The sequence below is a fragment of the Rhipicephalus sanguineus genome, chromosome 1, assembly GCF_013339695.2.
Source record: "Rhipicephalus sanguineus isolate Rsan-2018 chromosome 1, BIME_Rsan_1.4, whole genome shotgun sequence".
Classification (NCBI taxonomy): Eukaryota; Metazoa; Arthropoda; class Arachnida; order Ixodida; family Ixodidae; genus Rhipicephalus; species Rhipicephalus sanguineus.
This window is the reverse complement of record NC_051176.1, coordinates 132,795,085-132,813,694: the sequence shown is the minus strand read 5'-3', so window position 1 is coordinate 132,813,694 and position 18,610 is coordinate 132,795,085. Positions and strand designations below refer to the sequence as shown.

Genomic DNA, 18,610 nt, shown 5'->3' with positions numbered 1-18,610 from the left:
CTTGTGGCATTCCGAGTAACCATCGGAAAAACGCATTTTTTTCTCACTCCTTCAGGTACTCTGAGCCATGCTAAACGATCCCAAATGATGACCGCCGTTCTCCGAGATGGGCATTAATGACCAGTCGCTCGCTTTGCGAGTCGTGTTCGCCACAAAGCAGGACGCGGTGTTTAAATACAGTTCATCTTAGCCTATGTAATACCGCTGCGCTTTCGGGCTTTCTCCACTGGTGAATATGCAAGAGTTATTGCCATGCACCCCTGACTTATGCCGGCAGCACTTCAGATACTGTATAGCCACAAGGGCAAATCGTGGCAGGCGAATGGAAGCAGTGGGCTCAACCAAGCTTCGGTGTTCCAGCCTCATGTCGGATGGGATGCCTAAGCTTGTCCGGGTGCATAGCCCGAGAGTTAAAACGTTAACAGCTCATAAATGCAGGATAAGGCCAATTTCTCCGTTCCTGTGAGCGATAAAAAAATTACCCAAATGCCGAGGTAACAGATACTATTTTAATTCGAGAATGTGAAAAGGCAGCCGTGTCGCAGTTTTCATGCGAAGAAAAGAAAAGTACATTATTCAGACAGAATTATTTCGCAAAAGCCTTTACTGATTAGCCCTGCTTAGCTGCTGGTGCCCACTGACACACACACACACACACACACACACACACACACACACACACACACACACACACACACACACACACACACACACACACACACACACACACACACGCACACACACACATTCTGAGGCAGCCGTAGGTGGGAACTCCAGACTAAGTTCGACAACCTGGGGTTCTATGGCATGCCCCTAAATCTAAGTCCAAGGGTGTTCTTCGCGCTTCGCCCCATTTGAAACGTGGCTGCCGTGACATAGAATCGAACCCGCGCCCTCGAGCCTAGCAGTACGACAACTTACGTGATAAGCTACCGCAATAAGCTAAACATACTGTAACGCAATATCAATCTGGGCACGATTCACTTGGAGCAGTCTGCACGCAGTCCATAATTCACAAAGCCAGACTACGATTGCCACAGTTGTCGTTCAGTTGCGTGCCAGTGTGAATTGAAAGCCAGATCTCCATTTCACTCTGTTTCGGAGATGTACAACGTAGTGCTCAAAGCAGGTGAGTCTTCGACGTAAATCGAATGACGTGTTCTTCTTCGGCTAATGTGTCTGTATAAATTCGACGCCTTGCACCTCGTTACTGTATTTCTTTGTCATCTTTCTGCCTCCTTGCCCTTGAGCACAGGAAATGAATTTTCCTTTCAGTTTTCGTCCCTGCATTTCTCCTTCGATTACACACTCCTATCTATCTATCTATCTATCTATCTATCTATCTATCTATCTATCTATCTATCTATCTATCTATCTATCTATCTATCTATCTATCTATCTATCTATCTATCTATCTATCTATCTATCTATCTATCTATCTATCTATCTATCTATCTATCTATCTATCGTTTGAATTCAATTTCATCACAGAGATGCATAACTTTCGCTTGGTTCGTATTTTGGGAATTGTTGCTGGTTTCCTATACAACTCTGCATTGCTAATCGTGCACAAACAAACAAACGAGCAGCGCACTCCTCTTACATATCAAGGTTGAATGACGCGCTCTCCTGAAGAAGGAGGAGTGGACAGAAGCAACATTTCAGCCCTATCGTGACTCGCCGTATAATTTCTGTTCGCCGCACGCACAGCACACATAGCACCGGCGGGATTCGTATTTATACGTGGTGATTCGGTTCTTCGCACACCACACAGACAACGGCGGGTTGCCGACGTGCAGATCGCGCATTCAATCAAGAGAGGTGCGATATGACCTTGCCAACCATATACGGAAGGATGATGCGCCGAGTGCTCAGTCTTGCGTACCAAACACTAGCTAGGTGAAAACAACACGCGTGAATGACAAGAATGCTGTGGCTATATTAAAGAGGAAGTTCAGGGCTTGCTTTGACTTAGCCTTTTCACAGATACGTTAAACACCAGGAATGCTTTTACGAGACCACCTACAGATCGATTCGAATGAAATTTGTTGCATGTCAGAAAGAAAGATGAATTCTATGAAGTACCTGATGCAAAAATTTTGCTTAGGACTTGTAACGTTTCAGGAGAATTTCTTTAAGTTTGTAAAGCTTAAAAAGTCGAAGCATGCAGTTTTCAATACCGTAGCTCTGTAACAAGAACAGATACCGCAGTTCTGTAAAATGCGTCGCTTAGAGCTCCAAAGTGGGCACAAACACGACGTGAATTTTCGGCCTTGGTGACTTTCTTACCATGCGTAATGCGAAGGTTGTCGGTTCTTTTGCGGCCGGCGGCGAGTTATTATTTGTTTTCGCCCATTTTAGTTCCTTTTCGCTTTACCGCATAATTACTGAACTTCAATTAAATACTAAAGGTAACGCTCCCTGTGATTTCCTTGGCATCGTTATCTGTTGGCATTGTAGGGTTGTTTCTAACAAAAGTATGGTCCGTCAATCCATTATTTCTTCATCCCATGTTTACGGGGGTTGTGCGAAATTCATACTCACATATTAGTGGTACATCTTCGATTAATGCTAATATAACGCTCGACAATTCTGCTGGGATGGATGGGCATTTACGGCTGTGGGAATAGCTTGGAGTGCGAGACACGTTTATCCTGTTCAGTGCATGCAGGGGTGGGAGGAAGAAGTACCTTCAGAAGTTCTTGTGCGTTGTGTACACGTTGTACGCGTAAGTGTTCTGTGATCGTATCTGTTGTCATGAGGACGTTTGGCGCGTAGCAACATTGTGTTAACATGCTACAAGCATGCATAATGCACCCATATAAAACGAATAAATTTTTTTAACTCCTTCACCCGTTATTGTGGTCGGCGGCTGATTGAGTTACGGGACACGTTCGTCGCTCGACGTGGTCTAGCTATTTAAGACGTACAGTCATGCACAAATGAAACGAGAACAAGATATTTCAAAGCGTGAGAGCTTCCGCAACCGATAGCTGGACATTCCGCGTCTTTCTGAGCTTCGCAGCCATTTTCTCAGGTGCTTTGTGGCCGTACCTCATTATGCTTTGCAGGAAGTTGACGAGCGGCTTCGGAGACGGCGTTATCCAAAGCCGACGCCGCCACCCTTTCCTAACGGCTGGATTCCTGTGATGGACTCGACCGAGCTCGCCGTAGGACAGGTCAAACGCCTCGACGTCTTTGGTAAGCAACTTTCCTGCCATACACCCCCTCCTCTGCCCTTCTTACGTGCGAGTTACAACCCTTCCTTCCCCGTGAGTACGAAGAACATGACGAAGGACGCGTGCTATGTACGCACGCGCACCGGCGACTACGCAGAGGTATCTCATAGCGCTGCCACCGCATGTTACCCCGCTAGCTGCTTGCAACGGCCCGAGAGCTTTCGCCTACTTGGGCTCGATACTTTGTTAGTCAAATTGTCCTTCCGTGTAGTAGACGATGACGGCCGACCTCACGCCCGGTGCTCTGAGAAACAATTCCATTTACGCGACATGTTTTTATAGTCGTGAAGTGGTAATCACGGCATACCCATTGCGGAAAGTTAGATGTGCTGATGTCCCAGAGGATGTTGGGCATGGCGGAAGCCTTACAATACAGGCAGAATCATAAAACAGTGGAACGGACAAGACAATGTAATGACGTCAGCCTTCAAAAGACGTTCTATCGTGACGTCATTCCCTTCCTGCTTGTCGTTTACACAGGCGCATAGGACGCTCAGAAAAAAAATGTCCAGGCGTTAAGAAATGGAAAACCGTGTACGTGCTCGGAGGATAACGCAAATGTACTTTGGCTGGTTACAGATAGGCCTCAGTGTTCCGGACAAAGGTGGCTGTGCTTACATGCATTTTCATGGTAGTTATTTGGCTCAAACTTTACATAGCGCTGTCATGGCTAGCCCGCATTACATCCAGTGTGGCTTGCGCGAACAAGCGATATGTGCCTGGCGTCGATTGCACCCACTCAGAACCGCAAGATAGATACTATCGTTGTCCACAAGGATTGCCGGTGAAATGCTGTCGCACATTTCCATTTGCTTTATCACCCCCAGGTGGAGAGCTCACCAACAGCCAACTAACTTCTTGTGTTTTTACGTTCGAAAACCGCCATATGGTCTTGAGGCACGCCGTGTTGGGGAGCTCCACATTAATTTTGAATGCCTGTTGTTCGTTAGCGTGCGCCTAAACCTAAATACACGGGTGTTATTGCATTTGGTCCCCCTCGAAGTGCGGCCGCCCTGGCCGGAAAACGAACCAGCGTCCACGATCAATTGCCATAGAGACGCCTTACCTGTTAAGCTGCCACCGCGGGTAAACAACCAATTCATATACCATACATACTGACGAAACTGCACGTCACACAGTGCAAACAAAAGGCGCAGTACGACTAGAAATGAGTTAGCGCGCCACGTGTATACAAAGAATTGTGGCGAGCGGGGCCTGTTGGTTGTATACATCAGAAACGATTTGTAGCGCAGGAAACACTCACACGAAAAAAAAAAAAAAAAAGACAGGAGACAACATACGAGCGCTAACCGCCAACAAAGGTTTTATTCAACATCACGCGCCTTTGTACTGTGCTGCTCCGCATCGCACATGCGCGCACTACTTTCTAATAAAGGACAACTCTTTATCTGACAGATGTACAGAAGGGGTGCTGGCAGAGGCTGAACCTAATAAAGAGGCTGCGTCACAGCAGAACTGCTGGGCACGTTTTCAGCTTCCCTTGTTAACCATCTGTACAGAACGCTTGGGCGGTCCTTGAGAGCGTGCAAGTTCATGATGATGATAATAATTTTATATCTACGACACACGGCAAGCGTCGATCATAACACCTCTGCTGTAATATCTTTTCTGCCTCTATAATCTCGCGGGTGAGCCTGTCACCACTTATGCTGCAACAGTACACTGTGCAAAAAGAGAGGTTCACTGTGAAAAGAACTGCAGTGCACTGCCAACCAGCCATCATGTGCCACTTTCCTTATGTTCTGCGTATGTTCTTCGAATCGTTCATTCAAAGATCGCCCCGTATGCCCTACGTATTGTTTACCACACAGCGGAATACCTTAACTACATTAGTTGTATACAGGCAACAAGTGAACGCATACTGAAAATCAAAAAGACGCGTACCATCAAGGCAAAAGTAAGGACAGGACTTTTTCCTTGATGGTACGCGTCTTTTCGGTTTTCAGTAAGCATGTACCAACTAGCCCAACAAAAAGTTCTATTAAGTGAACGCAACTTTTTGCAGCCTCGTTGCACACGAGAGCTCCTCTGATTGCACAGTTTAATAAGCTTTTGTCGTACTGAAAACACGATTTGCACTTTCTAGTGACCTGAAATCTTTTTGATATTATGGGAAATCTTATGAACATATGTAATGACAGCCATGTCTGCATGTGCATCGGGTAATGTACCATGTGAATGTTTATTCGGTATGCACATTCTTCGGAGCAAGGATTCCGCAACAGAACATTGTACATGCAAGGGGTATCCAGCCTGCAACAAACGCTCAGGCTGGAAGCGAAGACCTAATTGCATCTGGTGTGGACATGATTTTTTTACTGCATTCAGAAAACATGGATTGGCAATTCCCCTTTTAAACAGTTTAGAATGCGCCGAAGCGTATACGACAAAATCGGCGTATTGCTTCGAGGTTCATTGGACCAGTAGGTTTTCTCAGGTCTAGAAACAATCTTAGTATCAAGAAGCTTAAGAGTACTGTTCGTGAGCAACTCATACGTCAATTCAAGGTACCTTATTTACTCGAATCTAGGCCGGCCCCTGTTCTAAGCCGACCCCCGAAATTAGCAAGGCCAGAAAAGAAAAAAACCTATTCATTCTACTCGAATCTAAGCCGACCCCCCCCCCCCCCCCCCACTTTCGATCATCGTTTTTTCGAGAAAAAAAACATCGGCTTAGATTCGAGTAAATACGGTATTTAAAACAGTCCTTAAACCTCTTGAGAACATCAAAAGCATTTTCCTACACCGTATCCGTACGCTTATCGAGGAAAACAATGCAGTCATCAACGTACCGAAAGACTTGGTGATGAGCACAGTATAAACACGTGTGGTGTTCAATAAACCTTTGTTGGTAGTTAGCGCTCGTATGTCCTCTCCTGTCTTCTTTTGTGTCATGTGTTTTCTGCGCCACAAATTGTTTCTGATGTATACATAGGGCCTCTTTTCGTTCATCCCCCATAAAATGTTCAGTATTGTTACGGCCAAATTCCTGCAAGCCTTTTTTTATGTGCGAAGCACCTTAGGCTCTCAGCTTGTCGGCGGTGCATCGCAGTCTGCTGTCGCCGCGTGCATCGTCATGACCCATTTGCTTGCTTGCATCGTCGTGTCCTGTCCATTTGCTCGAGCGCAAGAGAGGGCGCCACCGCCTCAGCGCTCGCCGTGCGGCGAGAGAGAGCGAACGTGCGCCTTTCGCTCTTTCTGCGATCTTTCTGCGACAATCTTTCTACGCTCTTTCTGCGATGAACGCTAAACTACGTGCTTGCGAGCATAGAGTTTCCTAAAATTAACTAGAGGGAACTCTGGCGCTGCGATCGTTCAGCCACCATGGGAATGATGGGGTAGTACACGGATTTGCCTAGTCTTTGCTACTTGCGGGCTTCGAACGCACTTGTGGCTTTGTTTATTGCTGTGTTTTGGTTTTCTTTCAGATAAAAGAATGGATCGTTGTGAACTTCGTGACCAGATTTGAATTGGTGAGCCTAAAAAAGTTAAGTGGTGAAGTGGAACTGTTGAATGTTTGCTGAACTTCATCTTGCGACAAAGCGGATGCAGGCGACGCCCAGCCAAACGGAGCCGAAAGTACGAAGTTTAGACAAATCCGTGTACTACCCGTCATTCCCATGCTGGCTGAAGCGCCATGCGTTGCAGCTCCCGTAGACACTAGCGCCAGAGTTCCCTCTAGTAAGTATTGTAGGAAGAGGAACGAGAATGCGATCTGGCCCGCGAGAGACGACGACGACGCAGGCAGCATCTGCTAGCACGTTTCTTGAAAAAATCGACTGCTCGCGCTGCACAACCGTTCACCAGCCACCCCGTAGATATAGGCACTGGATCTTGACCTGCAATGTAGTGCCGCTGAGAGATTTCTCTTGTGTGTAGTTGAACAATAAATATTCGCAGCGTGCACGTTAACTAAAAGCAGACTGCGGGTCCCTGTGTCTAATCTTTCTTCTGTCTCTCATTGCTCATTAGGAGTGATTTTGCTGTGGGAAACTCTAGCGCACATCGCATGCTTCGCCCCTCCACAGGTTTCACGTTAGTGGAGCTGAAACACCCTTCCCTACATATTTCGCCCCTCCCCAATTTTTTTTTTTGCCTCAGCTGATCGCCGGAATTCGTAATTGTGGAGACATGTTTGTGGTAGCCCAAGTCATGGTGTTCTTCAAGGAACTTAACCCGAGGGTCGGAATTCGCATGTAAGGTGCAGTGGCAGTATCAGCACCAATAGACACTCTGAAATAAGTCGTACTCTGACCTTTTCTTGAAATCGTGTCGCTATACTGAATTACTGAACATTCCATAAAAGAGCACCGTCTTCAATATAGGTTTTTCAGGATAAATCTGTCAGTTTATTCATTGTATAGCCTCAAAAATTTGGTTCCACTGAGCCTGAAAAATTACTGCACCTTTACCACAATTTCCCTCCCTCACTAATCACCCATGTTCTATCTCTCTCTCTCTCTCTCTCTCTCTCTCTCATTCTTTTGTGCACAGGGGAAGACCTTGTCGCCTTTCGTACCGAAGGACGGGGTTGCTCACGTGCTGGACGCCTACTGCCCTCACCTGGGCGCTCACCTTGGAGTGATGGGCCGTGTGGTGGATGACTGCATCGAGTGCCCCTTCCATGGGTGGAAGTTCCAGGGTGATACCGGAGTCTGCACACACGTACCGTACGCATCCAAAGGTGCGCACGGAATCTAGCAAAGTACCTGTCGAAGTATGTATAAAAAGTATAGTGGTGTTTTCACTTTTTCCTTAATTGAAGCAGTGAGCTTATGAGTGAAGCAGTGTTCACTTAATTAAGCTTGTACAATTGTATTCTCTGGAAACCAATCAGGTGGGCCAATAGGCAAGTTTCTGCCTCTTCGATGATGGCAGAGCCACAGCCGCCAAGTGTGCGTGTTTCATAACTGAACTGTGGCACTCATTTTCTGCTTCCAGTGCCCGATTTTGTCAAGATCAAGAAGTGGACTACAGATGAGATACTGGGCCTGCTTTTCATATGGTACCACGCTGAGTCACAGCCACCTTCTTGGTACATTGGTGACGTGCCTGAGGTAGCCTCTATCGACTGCAGCGGATCCCTGCGGTGGCGTGGTGAGAACCACATCTCGTGTCACATCCAGGAGCTTGCCGAGAATGCGGCCGACGTGGCGCACTTCGATTTCCTGCACGGTCCTTCGTTCCTCGCCACGGGTGAGCACTTCTTTGAGCAGGCCGAGAAAACCGTGTGCGGCAGCCTTTTGCGCCACAACTGGCAGACCAACTGGGAGCCGCGGGATCACACGGCGCAGGTGAACGTGGTGTGCCGCACGTCGTCACCGCTTCGCTGGATTTCCCGAGTCAACGAGTATAGCTTTACTGTCACCCAGATCGGGCCAGCGCTCGTCGTGACCACTATGCGCACCGCCTTCGGCAACATCAGCTACGTCCTCTCATTGACACCCATGAAGCCCTTCCACGTGCGCGCCGTGCACCGGTACTTCCCCAATTCCAGAATGCCACGAATTGTCTTCTGGGTCATCATATGGGCATCCAAAGGCATGGTGAGTGCACAGCAAACTGACCTGGTGGTATTTCGTCCTCAGAAAGTACTGGTCCATCTGCTGGGTTGTCGCCGCGCCGAAAATATGCAATCTTCATAAGCCGTGCGCGTTTTCATGCTGTCCATATCTCTATATAGGGTGACTTTTTTTTTTCACACTACAATTTTAAAGACGATAGTCTTTCTTGGGGAACTTAAACACAGAAATTTTGGTCTGTCTGTTTGTCTGTCTGTCACCCGATTCAGCCACCCGGCCAAAGCTGAACCACTTGCCCAAGGGCCAGCCATCTTGAACTGGTGTGTAGGTTCATACTTGTGTACATTGTCGATCAAAAAGCAAACATTGCGCATATCTGAGGCGCAACATCACTACGTAGGTATTAGGTAGTGTGTTCCTTTACCAGAAAATACATAGATACGTAATTCTAAAGACCCTAGTTTCTTAAGCTGCGCTGAAAACGCGGCTGCGTTGACAATGCAACGCTATGACGGCGACGAACGCCCTCTGCCACGGAAGAAGGAAACCCTCTGCACAAGCTCATGTTTCCCGACGTATGCCAGATGGCGCCTATATCTCAAGCAGCGCTCGGCTATCGTCTTTCGGCGGGATTTGCAGCGTAGCACGCAGATACGCGGCCAATTTTTTTATAAGAATCCTCTGAGAGGAAGGCTCCTGCCGTTGTCGCACTCAGACTCTAAGTCGAGGCAGAAATACTTTGCCGCAAATGAACTTATACTGTTGCGTCTAATTAACAAAAAGGCGTTCATTAATTTTTCAATAATTTACTTGGGGGCAGTTCATATATGAAAGTTGTAGTGCACGACAATTTGTGGCATATCCATTTTTTAGCAATCACAAAAGTTGCACGCAACGCCCTTGATTCACGTCAGACCAGAACTTACCGTGACGAAGTCAGCATTGAATGAAGGCGCGCCACGGCAGTACCTTATGAAGGAAGCGGCAAGTGATCTCACTTACCTGCCCTGGTAGCTTAGCAGTCGCGCTGCTGAGCTAGAAGGCGCGGGTTCGCTTCCGGGCCACGGCGGCCGCATTTCGATGGGGCCGAAATGCAAGAATACCGGGTACTTAGATTGAACTGCATGCTAAAGAACCCCAGGTGGTCGAAATTAATCTGCAGTCTCCCACTGCGGCGGGATTCATAATTAGATCGTTGTTTTGGCAAGTAAAACCACAGCAATTGTTATTACATCTTTTCACTTACATTAGCGGATCGCCTTACCTCTGCGTGTGGTGTTCGGTGGTTATTTGTTTCTTTGGCGATGTGTGCAAGAAAACCGCAATTTTCGCCGTTTCCTTCACTGTATCCAGAAAAAACTGGGAAGCAGCCACTGCGGTACTTCTTCCTGCTGAGTGCGACAGGCGAATGAGTGTTTTGCGCTTATTTGTGGTTTAAGAAAGAAACAGATAAGCACAACACATCGCACGCATATAATAAGTGACCCACTTGTGTATTTCATACGACTTGCCGTTTTTCCTTCCCAGATTCTGCTACGACGTGCCTCTATTTAAATTTCGTCGCTTCCTCGTCACGAAAAGTTCCGGTATGTCGTAAGAGAACAGCCGCCTTTTCTGCGCGCCCGGTGCGCTTGGTTTCGATACCACCATTGAAATTCGATAATGAATACCACAAATAACGTGTAATCTTCGTGATTTCTAAAGATGAGCGTGCCATAAATTGTGACCCCCTACAACTGTTAGCGTCGGCAGGGGGGCGCAAAAAGGGGCACTTGCCTATCACCCCCCCCCTTTAAAGAAAATCCTACCGGCGCTCGTGCCGACAACTGTATCATTTTAACAACTACCCTTAAACTGATAATTACAAAGTTAAGACATTTTTCGTCATTATTAAACGCGAAGCATTTCTTAGCGAACCTAAACACTTTGATCGCTTATATCTATCTAACAGCCTACCTCTTGGCGCTCTTCTGGTCGTCTCCTTAAAGGGACCCTGCAACACGTTTTCGGCATGGTCAGAAAACACTGCCATTCGGTAGTCGAGGCTCCTGGGCGAAACATTATAGCGCAGCACGAGGCCTTGAACTTAAAATTAATTTTCAAAGTCAGCTAGAAATCGTTCGCTCTTCTCTCGACAAATGATGCCACAAAATTCAAATGACCCCGCCATAAACCCAAAGTCCGCGGCCATTGGTTGATTTGAGCATATTGAGCTGCATAGTCACCGTCGCTGCCGCAGGGTGCCGCCACGTGCCCGCGATCACTCTGGCAGTAAGCTGCGCGATCGAAGAAAAAAGGGTAAGTGCTGAAGGTCATGCGCGCTGACGAACGGGCGGGGGGATTGAATGAAACAATTCGATCCCACACCCCCTCCACCCCCGCTCACTGCGGAGCTTTTAGCACGCGCACTGGTACGAGAGGAGAGAGAAAGTGCTTGAAGCGTGCGACACATCCCTGTAACTCCGCTCACACTTGAGAGATCCTAAACATTTTTGAGGCAGTCAATTCGTGAGGCAATAAGCTCTTTTAATGAAACCATTTGATGATTACTTGGAGAAGTGTTGCAGGGGCCTTTTAAAGAGTAACTTCGTCGATTTTATCACCATACTAAAGTAATGGTGTTTCTATGTTTTTCAGACACTCCTGTCACGGGCCCTGTAGGAGAAATACTTAGCCAATTGGAAAATAATTTTAAATAAGCAAGGAAGGGCCACTCTGAAATCGAAACCCAGCCGAGCAGTACTGCCTTCGCATGACGTATAGGTCTAAGCTGGTAAAAACCGAAAATCATGCAAGGACTGCCGGTCATAGAGTTAATATACTGACTCTAGAGGAAAATCTCCTCATAGGGCCCATGCACTGAAACCCATAACCACCTTGGTGCCGCCATGATTGAACGATAAGAACGTTGCCAGCTCCTAAGGCGCTTGCTAGATTTGACGTTAGTATTCAGTTTTAATCTGCCAACCTAAGCCAGCTACCTGTGCGCGCTGTTTTTTCATGCGTGAAGCCGTGTGTTCGTGTAGTGTTCTCCGTGCAGCTGGCCCGAATGTTAGCAGTTAAAATTTCCAGCTGTTTATGCATGGTTTTCTACCAATAATGCATAACTAATAGAGCTTCACCGTTTGCTGGCACAAGGGTTGTTCGACGGATCCGCAGCTCGAAGTAAACAGCGCGTAAGCCGTGGTCGCGCGATGCTTCGATTTTAGCGCTTCTTTAGAGTTTCAATGGCAACAATGACAACGTACCAAGATGTCGGCGCTCTTGTGGTTATCGCTTTACCGGCCCAGTCTTTCCTCTAGATCAGTACATTAACCGTACTGACTCTATGCTGCCGGTCCCGCCAGCGCGGAGTATGAAAGCTGCTAAAGCAGCGAAGGGCACACGCTTAGCGCATATGTGACCTCGCCGCACCAGCCGTACCATGTCTGTGAATGATCGTGCCACGTGCACAAGCTCCTCGGAGTAGACAATGACAGGCGCAGTTCGAACGCATTTGGAGGCCAACTAGAGTCGTCGTTCTTATTCGATGACGTAGAACACGCTTATTTACATTGTGTGTTTGCCTGGTTGCGCATCCGCCAGATGGCACCACCTGTCGAAGCCGCCAAGTTGGCTAACGCTATGAAGTTTGCGAACAAACTAAAACTTTTTGCTATTGTTATGGGAAGAGTGTGTAAGTTTTAGAGAGCGGCGTTTGACATGACATCGATGAGATCGATTAAATTTAATATAGGCCAAGCACGAGCCACCTTTCTCACGTAGCGCAGCTTACCGTATACGGATAGATCCTCACGGTGTTTCAGTACGGTAAAGTTCACGCATGTGCACTCTTCAACCGGCATGGTATTACCGTACTTTCCACGCGGTAAGGTGGCACTGCTAGCTAAAACACTCTACTATCGAGACGAATGGTAATCGTTAGCTGCTAGTGTTAGTGTCTGTTATAGTAAATATACGGGGGATTGTGTGCAGCCAACAACGCAACGTCATTTGCCACTCATCGCTCAGCCGCCCACATGGAACTGAAAATCGCACACCCAACGAACGATGTGCTGGCCAAACACACGCGATCAGCAGCAGACGAGCACACGCGGTAGTGGCACCTCGGTTTCGTCACTTCCGTCACTTTGCACTAAAAAACGTCACACACACACCATGTTGCCAATAATTGTGTAAAGCCAGGTGAACGATTCAAGGGAATCATTAAAACTCATTTGCAAACAATCTGCATATTTCTCAAGCCTGTAATTTAATATAAATGACGGAAACGTGCAAAGGAATGTACCGAGCGAACTTCATATAGATCTATTGACCTCAAAAATCGCCTTTAAAGGAGCACTGACACAAAACTTCGAAGGCGAGATAATGAGTCAAATAGACGTATGTGGAGCCGTACACAACGTCTACGAAATATCAAGGGTCAATATAGCCTAGAACATATTTAAAATCAATTTTAAAGTGCATGCCGCGCGACTGAGCGAGATGCGAGCGCTTCGCGACGCCGACATCAACGCGGGGTATGTGTAAACAAACCTACGTCACGAGTTTGTGTTGGCTGGTGGCTGGTTGTGCCCTTGCGCTTGTGCCGTGCTACCTGCCATTTCTTCCTCCGTGCCTGCAGCTTTGCGTGTGCTAGTTGTGTTCTCTTCCGCTGTTCGCTCGTCGTGCCCGTCGGCAGATGTTATGGCCCGCTCACACTAGCGGCAAGCCTGCCGCAACGGCACGGTGCCGCAGAACGTCGGCCGTCGCCGCACGCGCGAGTGCTGTCCAACTTGCACGGCAAGCTTCGCCGGCGAGGCATTCGCGCCTCCGAAAAACATGGCAGCACTGCCAAAAGCGGTTGTCGTCCACTTCGAATCTATCAAGTGGCCGCCGTGCGCTCTGTAACGTGTAAGTTCCGAACTGATGCTTCCATTTGCTTTAGATTCATGTCCTTAAGCTTCGACAGCAATGTATTCGTCCCGATTCGGCGCCGTTTTTGAGAGCCATAGTCAAATAATCGATGCTGTAAGCTTAGCGAGTCGAGATGGGCGCTTCCGAATGCTCGGAGGACATAGATTACGCGTTTGTTAGTTGTGTCTAATCCTCCATAGCTGGCGCCACTTGACCTGGTTCGGGGCCCACCGCACTCACGCTCGCGCGCCGCCCACGTCACAATTTTGCGTGCTCACGTGGCCAGCTGTGGCTACCCGTCCCCCGGAAGTAGCTGCCTAGCTCGGTGCTCTTTGAAACCGAAACTGCGACTGGGCGCTTTAAAAACGTCTCTACATAAATAACCGTCGCGCACTCGCGCAAACGAGGTTTGCAGCCGTGATAAGTGGATCATAAGCTATCTATTGCAACAAAAACAACAAGGTGCAAAATTTTTGTGTCAGTGCTCCTTTAACTTCGTATATCCAAAATTGGCGTAGGAGGACGCGAGTGTATGACATACACAATTTGGAGGTCATGACATTAATAAAATGACTTCCCTGTCGCGTACGTCATGAAATTTTCCCCACCAGTCACCTGCGGCACAAGCCTGCATACCGCGGCCCATGTATGCACCACAGGTGATTCACAGTCTATCTCGACTCAGACTTTGGAAATATTAAAGCTATAAAGTGAAGGAGCCGTGTCTCAGAAAATGCGGCGTCGGCGGCGTTGTCGATGGGTGAAATATGCCGATGGAAGCGAATAAAAATCACTGATCGAGCCAGAATCGAACCCAGGCCTTCTGCATGACAGTCAAGCATTCTACCACAGAGCCACGCTTGTGCTTCAACTCCTTCGGAAAGAGACCATGTACTACAAGCGTCATGTCAGGACAACGCGAACTGTGGTTGCAGTGTGCTCGCCGCTTTGTTATTAACGCAATAACATTGCATACGCCCACCTGTACCCGCAAGCTGTAGCCAAGCGTTGCGCAAATACTCCTACGACAGCTATTTCTCATATACGCATCATCGCACCGTATAGCGTGCACTTACTGTCAATGAAACTGACGCCAGTGTATACACCGCGTGCCTGGTGAGCCCACGATATGCGCACAACTACTCAATTTAAGCAAAGACGCCGATACACCTCGTAACGCTTGGCTCAAAGCAAAAATGCCCTCCACAGGTTGTTCCTCGCTGACTGCTTCGCATGAAATTGATTCCCACAATGTGTGGTATCTGCCAGATTTTTTTTTTTTCAAGAAGAGAAGAGAAAGAGCAGAGGAAGGCAGGGAGGTTAACCAGAAGTTGGCATCCGGTATGCTACCCTGCACTGGGGTTGGGGAATAGGGGGTTGAAAGCGAGAGCCTTCTTCTGCGACGTTATGTCCGGACGATGGCGTAAAAGTCTTTCTTCTGATAGAGGCTGGTCGTCTATCTTGTTGAGAGCATGGCAAAGAGATTGTCTCTGTGTTCTATACTTCGGACAGTCACACAGAACATGCCGAATCGTTTCTTCGTCGCCGCAGTGTTCACAGGCGGTGGTGTCGGCCATCCCTATGCGAAATGCATACGCATGGGTAAACGCGACGCCCAGCCATAATCTACAGAGAACGGTAGCGTCACCTCGGCGAAGTCTTGATGGCAATCGAAGGCTTAACGTTGGATCAAAGGTGTGTAGTCGTGCATGCATGAAATGTGGCTCATTCCAATTTGACATGGTGCATTGGCGAGCGAGCATGCGGAGCTTCCGAGCAGCGTCTGTCCTAGAAAGAGGTATCGACAGGTCGCGGTCCTCTGTATGGGCTGAACGGGCAGCTTGATCGGCCCGTTCATTGCCGATAATCCCACAGTGACTTGGTAGCCATTGAAATGTAATGCAGTGTCCTTTCTCGGTGAGGTGGTGAAACATCTCGGCAGTCTCAAATACCAATTGTTCGTGCGGACCGCGGCGTAAAGTCGACAGTAGAGACTGCAGTGCCGCCTTGGAGTCGCAGAAAATCGTCCACCTTTTTCTCATTTGGTCGTTAATGAAAAGCAGCGCGGCGCGAAGCGCTGTGAGCTCTGCTGCCGTCGATGTTGTTGGGTGAGCCGTCCTGAACTTGATAGTTGTGGCGATCGTTGGAATCACGACCGCCGCTGTTGAACTGCTCGGTAGGACGGAGCCGTCAGTGTAGACGTGAATCGAGTCGTGATACTTCTCGTACAATAGAAGTAAAGCGAGCTGTTTAAGAGCTGGTGCTGACAGATCTTGTTTTTTCTGGACGCCTGGTATTGTCAGGTTGATGACTGGTTGTTTCAGGCACCATGGAGGAACCGAAGGTCTCGCCGCCGGTGTGAAGCCAGTCGGTAGAGAGTCGCCGTGTGCGGTTACTGTTCGGCAAAAGGAGGTGCGTGGTCTGTCCGCTGGTAGAGAGGCTAGGTGGTGGTGTGGTGTCCGGGCAAGATGCCTTATGTGGGTCCTCAGTGCTTCAACCTCAATATGAGTCTTTATGAGGTGGTCCTTGGCGATGGCTATGGTCGCCGCTGTTGAAGCACTTTGAGGCAGGCCTAAACAAATCCGGAGGGTCTGGGCCTGAACACTCTGTAGCATGCGTCGACTTGTCTTGTTTGCGTTAGTTAATGCAGGCAAACTGTATCGCAGGAAACCGAGAAACAGCACCCTGTACAGCTGTAACATAGCACTGGGCGACATTCCCCAAGTCTTTCCAGCGAAAAACTTTTCAAAGTAACTTTAGCAGCAAGGTATGTCCGCCTCGACGTACAGTTTGTGTGCGAAGACAAGTGCCTTACTGTATCGCAGGAAACCGAGAAACAGCACCCTGTACAGCTGTAACATAGCACTGGGCGACATTCCCCAAGTCTTTCCAGCGAAAAGCTTTTCAAAGTAACTTTAGCAGCAAGGTATGTCCGCCTCGACGTACAGTTTGTGTGCGAAGACAAGTGCCTTACTGTCGTAGATATTTTATCTTTATTTTCTTTAAAAAAAACACCTCGTGTAGACTCTTTTCCATAGGCGTGCGCAGGGGGGGGCCAAGGGGGCGAGAAGGGGGGGGGCGCAAAGTCAGCCCTATACATTGTAGGGGGGGCGAGAAGAGGGGCGCAAAGGCAGTCGCATACATTGACATAATAGGGAGGGGGGCGCTGCGACGAACCTTCGCCCCCCCTGAAGGGGAACCCTGCGCACGCTTATGCTCATTTCAGCATTCAGCTGTGGCTTAACAGTTCTGGAAGTTTGGCTTCCAGAAACTTTAAGTTTGGGTAGGGCTTACTACCGCCAGTTCGTAAGTGCATGAAACTCACATGCGATATTTTGTTACGAAACCACCGGATGTCGAAACATGTCCGACAGAATCACTCGGTACGTTCCTAAAGCAAGCAGACGCACCGACCCAGACACCGCGGAAAAGAGGGACATTCTTTAGAAAAGGGATAGTGTTCTTAACGGATGTATATTTTCGGCGTAAAGTTATTCAGGTAACGTTTATTAGAGAGTTTGAGAATTGGGGCCCCAAGGAGCTTGGGGACCCAAGAAGTTTGCGAGCCGCCAGGGCGCATGCGCAGAACCCAAGCCACTCTTGGACTCTTGCGTCCCAAGACCGAAAAATTGGGAACTAGCGTGGGTCGCCAAGGCGTCTTGGGTCGCCAGCGAGACGACGCAGACTCAGCGCGGGCCACGACGCAGTACGGCCCGCGCCTCGCGTGATTTTAAGTTCGCCTCGTGTTGCGCCCCGTGCGCTTGACCAACCGCAGCTTGCGTTTGACCCAATTCTCAAACTCTGCTGCTCCTCCGAACGCAAGAGCAGCCTGCCCAACGCAGCTTTGGCACCCAGTGTCTTGGGTCCCCAATTCTCAAACTCTTTATTACCTGAATAACAGTGTGTAGCTAGTGCATTTCTGGAGGCAGTTCCTTGCTATGTGAATGGACACGTTTTGCGTTATATCAGCTCCGGTGGGTGCTTCGCCGAAGAATTATCCGCATTAGTAACAGAGGGGGTATTGTCAATATTATGTAACTGTGATGAACTTCAAGTGTCACGCCCACGTGCCCGCACCGTTACCTTTTCCTCTTCATTTTTCTGCCGCGCAACATCAGATTGGAACGGCCTTTCCCCCAACATTGCAGCTATCACTAATCCGTCCAACTTGGATGATGTAAAAAATTTTCTTTTCGACTGACGTCACCTGGCTGTACCGTCATCGCACCCCTCATGTAATACCCCCTTGCGGGGCTTTTAAAAAATGAAGCGATGTGATGATGTGGTCGAAGTGTAAACAACGGACTTTACGATGTGTCGTTGATACCACAGCTAGTAAATGCGCCATGAATCCAGCAAAAGAATGTGAATAGCCCTACCGCCAGAGTACATTGGCCCAGAGTGACAGAAAATTGAGCAAGTTGGAAAGGATTCATGATAAAAGACGGTAGGCGTACAAACACGCCCACAACAGACGAGGTCAAGACAACACTAACGACAACATGGCCTTTGTGTTGTCTTGATCTGTTCTCTTGTGTCCGTATTTGCACGCCTACATATGCCCCAGAGTTCACGTCTGAAATTTGTTTACATCCGCGACTGGTGGAGTACGCCGCTCAATTAGGCGTTTGCAATTGATGTAGATTAATGCTTATATTTTAGTTTGTTTTCTATCTATCTCTCTCTCTCTTTGCAAAGCAGGCTGCGGTAACAAGGTTATTTGTTTTCCCTTACATTTGCAGTTCGCGAGGGACATCTTTGTGTGGAACCACAAATCCTACATGAAGAGCCCAGCGTTGGTAAAGGAAGACAGAACGATCTTGGCGTTCCGAAAGTGGTTCGCCCAGTTCTACAGCCCCAACAGTCCTTCTTGGAGAGACGTTCGGGATAAGACGCTACAGTGGTGATCGAACCGAAACGACTGCTCGGTGCG

The 18,610-nt window shown here is 48.3% G+C and overlaps 1 protein-coding gene across 1 annotated transcript in view; it reads left to right on the top strand.

Moving 5' to 3' along the window:
• The window catches only part of LOC119398458 (cholesterol 7-desaturase nvd-like), a 31,307-nt gene extending 12,697 nt beyond the window's left edge, over nucleotides 1-18,610 (top strand). Inside the window, exons 2-5 of the mRNA XM_049412093.1 lie at nucleotides 3,072-3,272; nucleotides 7,754-7,943; nucleotides 8,201-8,805; nucleotides 18,420-18,610. Coding sequence (XP_049268050.1) covers nucleotides 3,072-3,272; nucleotides 7,754-7,943; nucleotides 8,201-8,805; nucleotides 18,420-18,584 — 1,161 coding nt within the window. The 3' untranslated portion in view covers nucleotides 18,585-18,610. The remainder of the gene's footprint in view (nucleotides 1-3,071; nucleotides 3,273-7,753; nucleotides 7,944-8,200; nucleotides 8,806-18,419) is intronic.